The sequence below is a fragment of the Falco rusticolus genome, chromosome Z (assembly GCF_015220075.1).
Source record: "Falco rusticolus isolate bFalRus1 chromosome Z, bFalRus1.pri, whole genome shotgun sequence".
In the NCBI taxonomy this organism is placed as follows: domain Eukaryota; kingdom Metazoa; phylum Chordata; class Aves; order Falconiformes; family Falconidae; genus Falco; species Falco rusticolus.
The window spans coordinates 31047251-31063623 of NC_051210.1; the positions used below are offsets into that span (position 1 = coordinate 31047251).

At 39.7% G+C, this 16373-nt stretch overlaps 1 protein-coding gene across 1 annotated transcript in view; it reads right to left on the reverse strand.

Annotated features, from left to right (window-relative positions):
• Positions 1–2117: 2117 nt before the first annotated feature.
• GAK (cyclin G associated kinase) overlaps positions 2118–16373 on the reverse strand; it is a 70515-nt gene continuing 56259 nt past the window's right edge. The window contains exons 23-28 of the mRNA XM_037373867.1: positions 15201–15335; positions 14727–14846; positions 11161–11373; positions 9622–9770; positions 8075–8251; positions 2118–6393 (exon numbers count right to left, since the gene is read on the reverse strand). Coding sequence (XP_037229764.1) covers positions 6292–6393; positions 8075–8251; positions 9622–9770; positions 11161–11373; positions 14727–14846; positions 15201–15335 — 896 coding nt within the window. The 3' untranslated portion in view covers positions 2118–6291. The remainder of the gene's footprint in view (positions 6394–8074; positions 8252–9621; positions 9771–11160; positions 11374–14726; positions 14847–15200; positions 15336–16373) is intronic.

Consider the following 16373-nt stretch of genomic DNA (forward strand, 5'->3'; position numbering starts at 1 on the left):
CTGTGTATGTATGAAACAAAATTCAGTTTGTTTCATACAGGAGAAATAAACAGATTTAGCAGCTGCAATCTTAAACCTTTGAAGAGGCTTGTAATTTAAATTAGCTTCCTGAGCAACTTGGATGAGCTGTCCTTTCAGGTTTCATCTTGCACATTAGAAGTCTGCTGAATACAATGCATATTGTTTGGCAGGGAGGCAGCACACTGACAACCCCACCTCCTCAGAGTGCTTCTGCTGTCCTGCTTCTCACCCAAACCACGAACAAGGAAGCAAACAGTGAAGTTCACCAGATAATAATGGCCACGTGAAGCCTTGCTAAGCATGAGCCCCCAAACACCCACACAAAGAGAACTACTTAATTCTTGTGTCTGTCAGCAGCATTCCACACCGAAGAACTTCTGAAACATCATTCTGTATGTGCCTGGGCCTTCGATTAGGAGTGGAAGCCAGCCCAGGAGAACAGCCAGCATTGTTCTACAGATTACAGGAGCTGAAGAACCCCTTGCAAGTTTGTTCTAACAGGGATCATTCCAGTTCAATCTTCACCTACCCACATGCTCCATTTTCCCTTCTTCAGTGCTTTTTGCTCTGTTCTTCCATAGAAGGTAAAAATCTGTTTGAAATCCTCCTCTCACCCTCACGACAGAGGGTGGTGCTGAGGCAGGGCAAATCGCATCCTCTTCATCACTCCAGCATCCGGATCAGGTGTCTATGGTGCAAACTTTGAATCCTTTGGCTCGTATTTGCTGCAAGCTGCTCTGCACTCCACAGTACACAGTGCTCTGCACAGCGTTTCTGTCACCTTTTTTGAATCCTCCATTTGCTCTTGCCATTTTATTTGCCCTACCTGAAATTGAATTTAAGGCCGTGCTACTTCTTTGTTACACATTCTGGTGTAATTACTACCTACCTGGTGTGATTACTTACTGACACGTGCCAGCTTGACACTGCAGGGCTTCCATCTGCTGTGGATTGTACCCCCAACTCAAGTCTTTCTAAATACACGTTGGGAGTAGACAGAGGCTTTGTATATGGCAAAGAAAGGTGCAACTGACTATCATTACCCTTCCTTGCTGCAGCAGTAAAGGATTGGAAGCAGCTAGCAATACATTTTTCAGCAGCTTTGCACGCTGAACAGATTAACAGCCAAAGGAGCAGCATGTTCTTTATGGGATACAGGTAGAAAAATTATTTGATAAAAAAATGCTAGAAAAGCTATCTTATATTAAGTTCTTGTAACTTCATCAGACTCTTCAGAGCAGTAAGCAGAATATGCAAAACATTAGCAATGGCAACAGCCTTTCCCTAACAGAGCTTTGCTTTGCTTGCTTCTCAGCTTGCTAATGCTTCTCCTCCCTGCCCTATGCTTATATCCCACCCATGCTCCTTTGGTTATGTCTCCATTTTTCCCTATCCTCCCTGTTTTCCACCCTTCTCCTTGGGGATCCTCTGTGGTAGTTCTACATTGCTATGCTTTTCTTTTTTTAAAAAATAAACTTTTTTTAATGTCACCAAGTGCTTTGTTCCCAACTCTGAAAGATTCCACTTCCCTCATTCTTGTTTGAGAGCATAGAGCCAAAAGACACTTCTTGGCACATTGTAAGTACTGCCCCAGCAGTGACTCCTCCTCCTCCTGCGTTCCCTCACAGTTCCCCATATCCATGAAGTCCTTCATCACTGTACGTTACACACCCCCACCCCCACCGCCCATCTCCCTTCAGGCTGCTCATTCCTCCCTCAGTCTTGTCCACTTGTTCCTGTTCTCCTTCCCTTTGAGTCCTGTCACGCAGATATGCAAGCTTCTTGTTTCTCTTAGGGGATGGGAGAGTAAGTTTCTCTTGGGGGATGGGATGGCATTGCATTACACCAAGTCCTGTGCAAGAACCCCTGACGGCACCATACAGGCAGTCTAAGAAATTCAGCTGCCAAACCACAGAGCACACTGCAGGGACTCTTCAACAGAAGAGACACTTCTGATGGCACACTTGGTTTCTAAGAGGTTCGGTCAACTAATGAGAACCACTTCTCTAACACTCGCATATTGTTCTGAAAGAGGCAGCGTAAATGCTTTGTGTATTCGGGTTGCTTCTCCCTTGGGAAAGAAAGAAACATGCAAAGTCATTTTGTTTGTTTTAATTGATCACTGGTTAAGTTGTAATACATTTCAAAGCAAAATATTCTGTGCAAGGACATTGTGCTAAACATCAAACCTACTTTGAAACAAGGCTTAATTTGACAATATTACCATTATATACATACAGGTATAATTTTCACTATTAGCAAAATTACTCAGTACATTGCATTTCCTGAAAGATTGCAAAGAATGAATATCTGTTCTGTCCTTCCACATCCCCAAACTAGAAAAATCACAGGTATAGAAAGTACAATCACAACTACAGGTAAATACAATAAGGACCTCAGAACAACTAAGTCCTTATCAGAGATGACAATCGCTTCTAGAAGTCTACATTGCAAATATACAGTACATTCCACTAAAGAGTTTTGGGAGTTCTCACAATGCCTCTTAATCCTCTTTTGGTAATAAAAAGTTCCTGTGACAACGTGTATCCTTTATAAAAATGACTGAATTCTTATTTTTGGAGCGTATGTTAGAAGCTTAATGCAGTCCGAACTGCAGCCTACAATAAACTCACCCAAACAGAGAGCAAGTGAGCACTGCAAGATTCATCGAGATCAGAACCACAGCTCAGCTGAGTCACACCCTTTGCTCCTTGTCACTGGGCATTCTGCACCAGGGACAGACTCAAGGGGCAATAAATGATACATTCCTTATACAGCTTTTGCAGGTCAATCACCCGCAAATCCTTGACAGAAAATGTCAACCAACTCACAAAGCACAGGCATCTGTACAAGACTAATCTGAACTTATTTACAAAGCATTTGTTACATTGCAATTGTTATACAGTTAAAGGTCACAGCTAAGGAGCAACAAGGTTTCCCCATTTATGCTACCCCGAAATACTCCTGTGAGCAACAGAAAACCCAATGGCCAATCACTACGCAAACATACTGCTGCTGCCGTGGAAACTGCAGCCTGGCCCTGAGACGTGGAACGGTGCATGCAACCTGGCCATCTCAGTCCTGGGCATGCAGCTTTGGGGCTTAGCCTGCGTTCAGGAAGGAACTGTTACTCTGTGCTTGGCAAGACAACATTGGAGGAACTTTCTAGAATTAGCAAGAAAGTGGAGGTAAACAAGCCATTTTTCATGAACACTAGTTACCCTCACAGGTGGAATGCCAAGGGCTTAGCCTCTATTTGAAGGAAATGCACTTCAGTACTGTTGTAGGTTTTCCATTCTGTACTCGCTGAATGAAGTTACCACTGATTAGCAAACTACCTGAACTTTACCCAAACGACAAAGCAGAGGAAGTTTTCCTCCCAGGTTTGATGTTTGGCAATCACTACCCACTAACAATACGGAGTATAACCCTGTGATCTAATATGAATGTATGCTCATTTTCTTTCTCTTCCCTATTGTGAAGTTCAAGGAAATTTGACAGCATCAGGAAACATCAGAGGCATGCCCAAGGTTAAAGACACCAAGCGATTTCCTCCAACATGGTCAAAACACACCACTCTTCCACATGCGGCAGGTTCTAGTCACGTGCACTCCTAACACAGATTCTTCTTCACAGATCTCCATTTTAAGGTGGCCTCCAGATCTAACAGCAATGTAACATAAGCAACTTAATTCAGAAATAACTAGTGGAAACCTGCCCTATCATTTTATAAGCCCTGCTTTATAGCAACTTCTGCAGAAAAGCCTAGCACTTGGTACTGCCGCTTGTCTATAGCTTACCAGTAGCACTCCTAAAAGGCCTGGAAAAGCAGGCTACAAACCTTTCTAGGTTCCTTCTACCAGTCTAGATGACTTTTTAGCAGAGGAAGGTAGGAATAGGTCAACTTTAGAAAAAAATCTGAGATGCAGATTAGAATCGGGATGTTCTTCTCTACTCTTTCCTTAATTTATGCTGCATTGTTTTTCTGTGCTCCTGCAATAACCGTGTCAAGCTACTGGCTTTGAAAAACTGGATCCCGGTAGGCTACAAAGGCGGCATGGTATGAGTCAGTTGTCATTAACAGACAAAAGAACTTAGAAACATGGGCCAAAAGGCACTGTGATTTGCTACAAGAGTAAAGGAGATCACAACAGAACTTCAAGTGCCACATGTGAAGTCTGGTAGACACATTAACCTATTGGCAACATTCAGTCACCTCAACCTCAAGCTTTGCAGGCAGCAGAAGCAGATATAAAGTCTAGCTTTCAGGGCACAATTTCACTTCAACATTTCAAAATCTAACTGTGCAATGAATAATAATATAAGCATGAATGGAAAATATACATTTTAAGCCCACAGACAATTCACAGTATCTAATCAAGTCTCAGCTTAATCATTTTTTTCTGTAGCCTGTTCTAAAAGCTTTTCAGCTTGTGGACATTAAGAATATAGCTACAGTGAAATGGGTATGTAATAGTTTGAGTGCAGTCCTAGCCGGTACAGCAGACAACCAACTAACAATGAAGTACAGAGCATGAGAAAGGCTGAAAAGCCCTCATTCCCAGTTGGTTGTTTTGGGGGTTTTTTACCACTTCTTGGAACTTCTGGATTTTTCTTCCAAATGACCCTCGCCTTTAGAAGGAACATTAAGACCCAACATATGTTTCTAGAGGATTTACCTTAGCTTCCCTCCCCCCAGACTGCTGTAACTAAAAAAAATAATAATAATATAAGCCTTATGAAACATCTTTATTGGTCCTCATGCTGCTTTATCTTCTACAGAAAACAAATCTTCAGTTCACTATGTTCATCAGTGCATGGCAGTGGAAAGCCTCATCCAGAACTGTCCAGTTGGCATTAAAAAAAAATCTCACGTTTTCTCTTCAGATGTTGTTCAGCTGAACAGGTACCTCTGATAACTGTACAGCTTCACTCTCAGTTCAGCATGCAAAATGTATAAAACAGTGAGATGATAAAAATATCCCCTTAAATGCCCAACTGTACTTTCTTCAAGAGACTGCTGCCAAAGCTTTAATACCACAACACTTAATTTTCTACATTTTCAACTAGATACATAAATTGCATTTTGTTATTACACAGAGTATAACAGTCATTGGTCATTTGCATTCATTCACCCCAGCACTAGTGAAAAACCGCCTTCTGGACAGGGATGAGAAAACATGGCAAGTTTTGTTATGAAGTTTGTGTCTACTCTTCTTGCACGGAAGGTAGGTGAGCAGATATGCAACAGTCTACCAATACACTCCGTATTTTCATGTACACTGATGTCATGCATATCTCAAAAATACGTAAGTTCAGACATGCAGCAAAATGTGTTAAAGCACTTCAAATGCTCCCCAGATGGTAGTGAGTAATGGAGTATTACTCAGACAAATCAAAGCAGAGTAAAATGTTTTGTGCTTACACTTCAAGTTTCAGAGTAACATTATTTCTATCTTAGTAGCCGAAAGTCCAATGGAAGGAACGTTCCACTGAAATCAGAAGCAAGAGACACCATTTTAAGAGCTAGGAAAGTAAGTTCTCATCAGAGTACTGCCTTCCAAAGGTTCACAATAAATAACAAAACAGCAGGAACATGCAGACCTTAAATTTAGTCAGGATTTGTTTCTAGATTCATGGTATGTAAGAAGACTAAAGATCAAGAACAACCCTGGCTTACTGTCCCACATTTGGGGTCTTTTTGGCTAAACACCTGTTACTTTGTTATAAGAAACACAGGTATTGCCAGAAAACATTATTTACAGAATGATTATCAGATTGATTACAGAAAATACAGATAAAAATATACACCTTCAGCTCTGAGATAAGCCAAGCAAATTCACTGCTGATAACCAAAACTCAGTAAGGCGACAGGCAGCAAACAAAAAATGAATGACAAAACTACTAAAAGATAGTAAACAAATTGAGGAAAGCAGAGGGAAAACAAAGACTGATGAAATTGGAATGATTTCTAATTAATACTAGTATACCAGAAATCATGGAGCTTCATTAAAAATCTATTTTACCATATACAAATCTGAAAGGAAATCTTTACTCCCAGACCGATTTCTTCAAGTACTAAGCAGCTGGTTTTTTTAATGCATCTGTGTAATGCTTTGTACTCTACATCTTCCAAAATACATCACCACACTAATGAATTAATAGAAACTGCTGAAATCATGATAAAGCTCTTCATAAATCATAGGCACAATAAAGTCACAACAATGCTCAGCTCCAGCTTTTGGAAGCAGTTCTGGAACAGATTAAGTTTTAAAAAAGGGATTTTGATCCCTGGTTTTCAAACTCTGACCATGCATCATTCAATTCCATGAAGATCATTTTGGCATACTGCTCATAAGGTTGTCCTGTGGCCTGAAAAAAACCAGAACACATTAGAAGCTTAAAAAGAACAGAAGTTGTGTGACTCGGGAAAGATCTCACCCCTTTTATATTTGCTATCTTATTCAAAAACTTTAGACTGCTCCGTGAATATAATTTTGCAGACACACAGCTCTCTCCGATCTTATCCAAAGTTTGGCATGATTATTTTAAACAAAGCCGAAGTCTTGGTTTCCTTACATTACTTCGAACTTTTAGTGCAATTCATAAACAACTTAAAGATTCTGAAGCCGTTCTTTTCATAAATAGTTTTAGTGAGTATTAGTTAATGATCAAATCCAGTCATTTTTGGGATTGCTTCCTGACAGACCTTGCAGTAATGTACAAGAACAACATTTAAGCACTATTTAAGATGACCCCTTTGGGACAGATTTCCTGGAGAAAAATCTGTTGCTTATTGTGAATGATACTAAGATTCAACATTAACTGCATAGCACCTTCTGTGCATATGCCTCCATATTCAAATGAAGATGGTATGCTCCTGATTCCCTGCCTGTTTCACATCAGCCCTGCCTCTGGGCCAACCCAACCCTCATGCTTAGTGAAGATTCAGTCCCACAAGACGAGCCATTTTAACAGGTTCTTTCCAACACAAAAAGGAAGCCCCAGAGCCCTCTCCATTATCCTTCCCTTTCTCCTGCTGCTTGGCTTTTGCCAGCTGCAGTACTTTACAGACACTTCTACGGACTGCTTTAAGTCAAAGTGGCAAACAAAAAAAACAAAAAAAAAAAAAAAAGAGGAAGAAAATGCCTCTAAAGACCTGCATACTGACACTGATGCACTAAGGGGCTTACAGAAAGCACCAAAAAAACCACCACAATGGTGGAGGAAGGCACATGGGCAAGAACAGCAACATGGCCAAAATCAGCAAAGGACTGGGGGGAAGAAAAGAATGAACAATGTCTTGTTTCTTTGTTATGGATACAGGACAACATATGGCTTAGAATATGGCTCACTGAACCACCAGTGATACAAAACCCTTAAAATTCAAACCCGGTATATTCAATGTTTATCTTTTTATCTCAAACACAGCCTAGAGCAGTAACTCAGGATAAGAAGCTACCTTTATACATTGGGAGAATAACAAACAGCAACAGAATGCATTAAATATTTTTAAAAGACAACTGGAATGTCACATTCATCAAGTATTTTTTAACTGCTAATTTGTTTACTCTAGTAAAGTTTACTTTTTCTGGTTCCTAGTAAAGTTGTTTATTAAAGGAGGCTCAGCAGGTTTTTTCCACCAGTTTTGCTGTGGTGGCCTCCGAGTCTTCATACACTGGTGAATAGTCCTAAAAGACCTGAAGTATCAGCTGGTAGAAATAAAGCAGATTCTACTAATCAGCATTAAACCTGCCTGCAGTCAGTCAGAACCCAGCATAACTGACTTTGGTGCTCAGTACAACCTTAATGGGATCTTTCATTTGTTAACATTTACCTGTTGGAACTCTGCACTGTGACAGGGTGACAAGAAAAATCCTGTACTACCTGAACGCAGGAGGACACCAAATCCAGAAGACAACAGAAGCAAAGTGAAGAGCATCTAGTGTGCTAATCAAGAAATAAGGCTGCATCACCTCAGGGACTAGCATGGTGTGGTAAAAACAGTTCGCATTCCTTCTAGAAGGAAACAAGATCCGAGGCACATGCTCACCTTGTCTGGATGTACTACAAGCACTGCTTTCCTGTAGTACTTCTTTACTTGTTCAGGAGTTACTAGATCTGCCATGCTGACTGGTTTCCACTTATTTTCCCCTTCCCAAAGCACTGTATGAAGAGTGGATATTAATGCTCTGATATTTCTCTCCTTTCCTTCAATCCATTCAAGAATCTGGGAAAAACAGAATGTATAGAATGATGCAGCACTGTAAACGTTCTCAGTCTGTCTGAAGACATAATCTTCACTCTGTACAAGACCACAAGATTAAGACCCAAGTACAGTTGTCTTGCTGCATTCACCCCAGAGGTCCAACTGCTCTACTACATTTTTCTTTCTGGTACCCAGACCATTAACCACCTAAAAGTGGTATTTTACATCTGCCATTACAGAGTAGCTCATTGTTACCAGTTCACTGCAGAAATTCAGTTGTTGCAAGAGAAATTATGAGAGTAACATATTACAAAACCTTGTAGAATTAATGACAAGAAAACTGACTGGAGTAATTAAGAACATCTGTCACAATTACATTAACTCCCTGTCAAGCCACAGCATTAGTTTACTAAAATTCTTTCTTTATTTGTACAAAAGTTTCAGATCATGTATATTAATAGTTAATGTTTACTTACGCAACCTGCAGGGGTGCACAAACTGAAGTGTTCTTTCAGATACCCCCAGGAAAGTTGATTAGAGTAACTAGCCGTTTTAGAGACTTAAAGAGAAATATTCAAGTCACTGTGATACAGTGACACAGTGTCTTCACTGAACACTGGTTTCAGTAATCTGAAAATCTCTGCCCTCTATCAGCAACAAGTATGGTAAATAAAAATCTGTACGTATTTCCATTTATGGTGATTTGTGTCAAAAGGTAACCATGCAAGCTGTGTACACTCTCTTCAAGTAAAACACTTTGTGAAAACAAATTTCATCATCCCTCCAAAGTTCTTTTATTAATATCTGAAGCACCATAAAGACTACAAAACTGGAAGTTACTAATATTTGATATTATGAGTAATACATCAAAAAATCTGAACAGCCGATCAGGCAACACCCCACAGATCAGTTCTACAGCCTATCTCCAGAACTGTACCTTTTCATAATTTCTTAGGTTAGCACTTGTTAACCGATAAATGCAAGGAAGTGGTCACCCTGAAGACAACTACTCACCCACCTGTTTTTTGAAAGTGTAGTTTTGTATTATCAGCCAAACCCACCTTTTCTAAGGAGACCTTTAGGAATACTAGAGATAAAGAACAGTCTGGGCTTCAAGAAATGGACAAAATCCCAGGTTCTTAATTCTCCAAGCTTAGCTGAAACAAACAGGAACTCACGTTCCATCCACACACTTCTTGTGCTATATTCACTGCCAACTGCTTCTTGCTCATGCTAATTAACTTTTACAGTTATATTCGTTTAAATACAGATAGAACTTCATTCTGTTCTATTAGTTTGCTCTGTTAATCATTGTATCCTTCTGCTGTTATCAGTAGTTCCAATCACGAGTGCAGCTTTTCACTATAAACCAAAATCAACATTAAACAAACCTTGAGTTTCAAGGGATCCGTATCTTTGGACATTTCTTGTTTTCTCATCTCAGCAATGGTCTTTGGTCCCTTTTTATCAGATTTAGTTGAAAACCCTTGATTAGATAAAAGATCCTCAAAGTCATTTTCTGAAACTTTTGGCTTTTGACCTATGAAAGAAGAAAAACATTAAATGAAAAGTTTAATAGGAGAATACATTAACGGGGAAAACACACTGCACTTAGACATACCTGCATGAGATCTCACTACCATGACAAATATTCTTCAGTGGCCTGATAAATGAATTACAAGACTACGGAAGGATAAGAACAAGAGGGGTTACTGACAAGTTCTCAGCCCAGCAGAGCAGATAACCTCGTGTGTGTACATGTGACTAAATACTTATACATCCTCTTTTTTAAAAAAATGGAGCACGAGGGAATACACACCTACCTATTTATGATTTTGGAAACAGTTCCACTTCTCCACCATAAAGTAATGCTAACTGCCGCGCAGCAGTTTTTCAAGTGACCATATACTCACTCTAGTCCAAAGTATTTACTCAACATTTAAGTATGTTGAAACAAGCACAATAATGGAGGGATAAAACATGAATAGTCATTACAGAACCAACAAATTTCAGAGAGCTGTAGAATAATTAAATTCTGAAGATGTGTTTGGATGTCATCCAGCCCAATGCCCAATCAAAACAGGGACAACAAGGTAAGTTTCTCAGGTCCTTGTCCAGTTGAGGTCCACCTATTTTCAAGGACAAGGAACCACAAGATCCATTTCCCCATTTCAGCATTTCATGATGCTAAATGAAATTTTTTTCCCTGTTCTCCAGACTTCCCTGGGCTGCAACTTATGCCCACTGCCTCTCTATCCTGTCACCTCTTTGCAGATACAGATCAACAGAATTACTTCAACATACATAAGTACCTACTGCTCACCATAATCCTAATAAAATAAAATAAATTTTTCCAAGAAGGTTAACATAGAAGAGGCTATGCCCATCCCTATATGTCTAGGTTTGCCTGTTCAGTGGGAATATCTTAAGGAACTAGTTCCAGGAATGACTCCACCTGTTCCTGTCCCCATCCTTGTTGGAAACACAAGAATTTCCAGTAAGTTTAACCTCAACCTTTCTTAAGGGTAGCTGCTATTCTTCAGGTAGGAAGAATGTTGCATCCTTTTACCTGTGTATCACAAGTGGACTAGCATGAAGCAACATTACCAACCACCTCCCCCTGGATAGGTCAAATTTACCTTTTTAACCCAGTGATGCAAAACCAGCACCCATGTGGGTTAGTGAATATAGCCTTGAGACTTTATACCCGCACCTGCAAATATTTTGGGGTCATGGCCAGTTTATCTCTGTGATATTCCAGTGTAGTTTTGCAAAAGCAGAACACCAGATTTGCCAAGCTTTTTTCTGATTTCTACTAGATAATAATCTCAACAGATATTAAAAAATGAAGGTACAAGAGTGTCTGCAGCTAACAGAGCATCTGACTAACTTCAGCAGGCCATTATAAGTGATGCCTTCAGAAAACTTACCAAAGCTTAGGGTTCTGACTCCTCTTTCTTCTCGTCCCCCAATGACACTGAAGTTTACTGTGTAATTGGGTTTAGCTGCTGTGCTGGATTTGGGCTGGGACTGCCATGAAGTACTTTGTGGTTTCATCGATTTCTGCCACTGATTTCCCAGCTTCTGAGATGGAGCAGTCTTCTGACCAAAGCCACTACTTGAAAGTCCACCACTGGAGGAACCTAACAATAAACACCTAATTAAGTTTTTCAGCTCAGTATCTGTCACCTGTTTAATACAAGTAAGACAGTTTAGTTTTGACATCCAACCACATAGTTTATAGTGATACCATTATACAAGAGAACACTTACAGAAAAACTTGTCTAAAATGAATTGAAGAGTCTCATTAACGAGTAACTTGGATGGCAGGAGCTAGAACTGTTACTGAAAGTCTCTGTCTCTTACCATTAAAGTTCTCAACTGTTAGTTTTAGCAGAAGCATCTGCTCTTGCCTGGTCAGCTAGGCATGTGTAAGGTCAGAAAATAATTTGGCATTGACATTAGTTCTGCCTCCCAATTCATTATACTTCAACAATCGTTAATATGCGGAGGACAATAAAATATTCTCAATATATTACATTTTCTTGATCATAGAATTAGTTTTTCAAATGAATGCTTTCCAAGTTTCTAGTGATTTCTTGCACTACTGTTTAAGAAAGATGAAAACATTATCCTACAGCAGCATTAGCAGGGAATGTTGCACATGAGTAAAAAAGGCACTGAAACCTGCAGGAGACTGTTGTAATCACCTTGGTGTAATCAACAAGCCTCTGTATCAACACAATATTGACTCAAATTTTAGTATCCCATTTCCTTTCATTAAACCAGTATAAAATAACCCTGCTTAGCAGCTTCACTGCTCCTTACTTTGGGAAGAACGTACAGGGCCTTTTCTCAACTCTACAATACTCACTGTAAACAAATTGAGCAGAATAAAGCTCCAACCTTCTAAATTCATTATTCAGCTTTTTGTCTCACTGAAGAAAATAAACCTGATTTTTTTTTTATTCTAAACCAAGCCACCATTCAGTTGCCCTTGACTGACTTCCTTTGGAAAGATTCCTAGAAACCGAGTTCCCTTGACAAGTTGCATATACCTGGCATTATACCGAGGCAAAAAATAGAATGATGACTGAATTTAGATACATATAGATTTTTTTTGTAAGAGAAACATTTGATATATGTGGCATCCTAAACAGCTTAAGACTTCTTCATGTTGGAAGAATTCCCTAAAAGTGAGAGAACCACAAATTCAAGACTAGTGGTCAAATATAATTACACACCTGAAGCCAGTCAGGAAGTCTAATATGAATGAAATACCAACACTTCAAAACCAGAAAATCTTTATCACTGGTCTTGAATGACAAACTTATGATCCCATCTCATTATTTCTTGGAAGAAGGTAGATTATTATTTGAATCTCCACATACATTACTGATCAGCTGCTGCTGCTTAGAACCGAACTTTCAGATCAAACATATCCCAAGCCAGCTTAAACTTACTTGTTCTTATTTTTATCCCCTTTGATTCAGCCTAAAGCCTCAGAAAAAACACCCAAGCTTGTCTGTGTAGACACAGCAATGTAAACTTGTTTTCTTCTTTCAAAACTAGTTCCCCACACCTCAGATCTCTTGATAGCTCTTTCTGGTAGCCACTGCTCATAGCTGTAACAGTTTACACAAAAAGTCTCCCCAGGGCCACCTACAAGATACCATACTATACCTCTAATACCATACCTGATAAAACCTGGTACTGCAATACAACACCTGATAGAATCTACAATTGCACTAGTTTTTTTATGAAAGCATACAATTGTATAGAAGTGATTGAAGACTGAGGTAACTAATGTGTGAAATTCACAGGAAAAAAAAAAAAATAGCCCCAGCACTTGTCAGAGTACATAACCTTCCACACTGAAAAATAATCTCATTCTACTACTCTTTCCAAGCATTCTACATTCCTTATTTCATTCTTGAAAGCAAATAAATTCTTCCTGTAGAACAAGCTAATGCCTCACTAGCAACTTTTCAACACTACACTCCTACTTTCTGGTACAAGATCATCCCTAGAAATGAAGGGTGTGAGAACAACTATTACAGAACAGTCTTGGTATCCCACCACTAGCCTCATACACTACTAACACCTCCCTCTAGCTATTGCTTGTTTTCTGTTTATGTAGCACTCCCAATTAAGCAGCTTTCATGACGACTTTTATGTGAAGGCCAAAACTCCTATGAAAAATACAACACCGAGTCTAAACTCCAGTTGCTATAACTCCCTGAAAATTCTGTTCATGCCTAAGAAGGTTAACTAGCACAGTGACATCTGGCTACTTTCTAATGCAGTCATTTTTCCTATTGAAAGTTACCTGAAAGAATAACAAATTGATCTAAATCCTGCTAAAACCAGTAAATTTCTCCCACTGGTTCAGTATGTCAAAGATAAGTTGACTTTTTTTAATGTCACACTATCTATAGATTTTATTAAAAAGTCCATACTAACCTAAATTATTAAGCTAGAAAGTTTTTGTAAACTGTTTACTGCAGAGCAGCCTTATTGGTACTGCTTCAACACCAGAATTTTGCAAGTAGTTATGCACAGGCAACATAAAGAAGCCAAATAGTGTACGTTACCTATGTTTACATAAGATAATTCCACCAAGAGGGTACTCAATGCAATACACAATGCTAATTGCCAAGGCAACAGGATAAAACCTCTGTCAGCTCCAAGCTAAGGGAAAAGCACATTTCTGTAATTCAGCAGCTCAACAAATACAGGCTGTTCCAAATCATTCCTTGGACTCTTGGCAGCTAGGCAAATTTAGCAGCTACAGATCAGCCATTTGCTATGGCAGTGTGGTCCTGAAATGCACGGACCTCAGCTCTTTTCATTGTCCTTAGTTTTTCTGCTGTTTGAGAATGCTGCAGGGCTAATTCCTGAGTCTGGGGTGAAGATAACATCCTGGAACAAGTGTTACTCCACGTTGTGTCTTATCTTCCATAACTTCTTGTGCACAGCAGTGCAAACCGACAAATAACCCTCATGCTATAGGTGTACAAGTATGGGCTTGATTTGTGCTCATCTTGAACATGACATATTTGAGCAGCGGAGCTACAAAGGCCTACTGAAATAAAACAACTGCTGCTTTGGATCTAAAAGAATTTAACTCAGGTTTCACTTTATATCCTTCACAGCACAGCATCAATCAATGCTGGATAAGAAACTTCATGCTCAGTTACTTAATCAGCAACCCTGGGTTTCTCTTACCCTCTGAACTAGATTCTGAAGCACTACGTATTACACTGTTTCTAAGTCACAGTGCGGTTATCTTCTTAAATACTATTCTGGATGTTTCATGCAATCTGAGTAAAAATTCAGTCTTTTCTTGTTACTTGTCTGCTCCCAGCAACTGCCTCAAGCTGTTTGTTAATTAAAAGAAAATGGTTTACATAAGCTATCAGTTACATTTATTGGTACAAGAAACAAATCAAATGTTAGTGGCATTATGTATAGTCTCTTAAAATTAACATCTTACCTGGAAGACCAGATCCAAGATTGGCAAGATCAGCAAAAGGATCAAAGTTCTGAGACTTAGCCTGGCTGAAAGACAGACCTGAAGACACACTGGACTGGCTCCCTGTGGTAAAAGCTTGGCCTATGTGATAAGAAAACATATCATGCACCTGGTGTATTTGGAAATTGAGAAAATGAGTAAACACACTATTTCCACAACGTCTCATGTAAACCTCCCCACCATTCTGCCCCACAACATCTTTTACCATGGCAAGAATCACCATTACTATAGACAACAAACTATTTGGTTCCTCAGCCTTGAATGTACTTTGAAAAACTACACAGGTGCCTTACTGAAGAGGCATTTAAGCACAAGAGCATGGAGTCCTTTAAGCAACAGAGCAAAAAGGCATGAAGGCAAGTTCAGCAGTATCAGATGATTAAACTGACTAAGTCTGGAGTATTTCTTATTCCCTTTAATGGAAGAATTTAATACCTTCAAAAAGAGGCTTCAACTGTGGTGATGCTACATCACTCGTTGCCGAGGAATCTGCCCAAGAATCCCATCCACCTAAGAGATCTGGATGGCTTGCAGAAGATGCTATTTTAGGTGGCTCTGGTGTCAAATTCCCTACAGAAAAAGAAAACCATCACAATAATTGATATCCTGCCAATACCAATAGAACTGTGTACCACATTGCCAGCTACAATGACCAACTACACAGCTTGCTTAAACTTCCCCGTAACACAGCCATGCAGTCTTACACAGGACTCAGAAGGGTTTTACCACTGGAATTCCTTCATTTGTATTTGAAACATCTCATGCACTTCATAGAGGAGGTATTTTCATGCATAGGCAGTGCTACGATTTTAACAACTTCGGTCTCCGGGGCAAAAGGACTAGCTAAGGGTTGGCTTCAGGGCACACTGATGATCCTGACAACACAACGGCTAACGAGAAAGCAGCAGTGCTTATGAAACAGTGCTCCATATCACTCAGCAGTCTGGGTGCTAACAGGTGGAGCCAGGTCATTTCAAACTGCAGGTTTGACTACTCCAGGCCTCGTGTGACAAAGGGAGCTCTTGACAAACTAACAGCCCTTTTCAGTTCAATACATGAATGAATGCATGCAATTAAAAAGCAGAATACAGGAAGAGTGATCTCTTCTGCGAAAAGATTGAGAATCACTAGCTCAGTGGATAGAAGCTGCTTTTCTATGTGCAAAGCAAAAGCACCATGCTAACTGAGAACAGATAATGAAACAGTCACATTCAAAAGGATGCAAGGCTGCTTCCACTAACTTCTAGAATGTGCCCTATCCCATACAGGGTTATAACTGCCACCACCTGACAAAAAATGATTTTGCACTTTCTGACACACAGAGTATGAGGTGAGCCATCCTCGGAATGAGAGGTCCTAGATAAGGAACACTCAAAAGCTGCACGCCAGCTCTGAGCATTCCCTTCAAGCACAGCTTGCAGAGACAAAGCAGAACCGCCCCTTCAATGCTATGACAACAGTCAGTGCTACAGAGCAAAGGTGGTATTTCAAAGCCAGTATATTTAGTGGTACTCGAAGACATTTCCAAAGACTAGAATTTGGAAAGCTAACCCGGCCATCCTTTCAGAAATTGTGATGTTTTGATGCTTTGGATGTTCAGACACTACA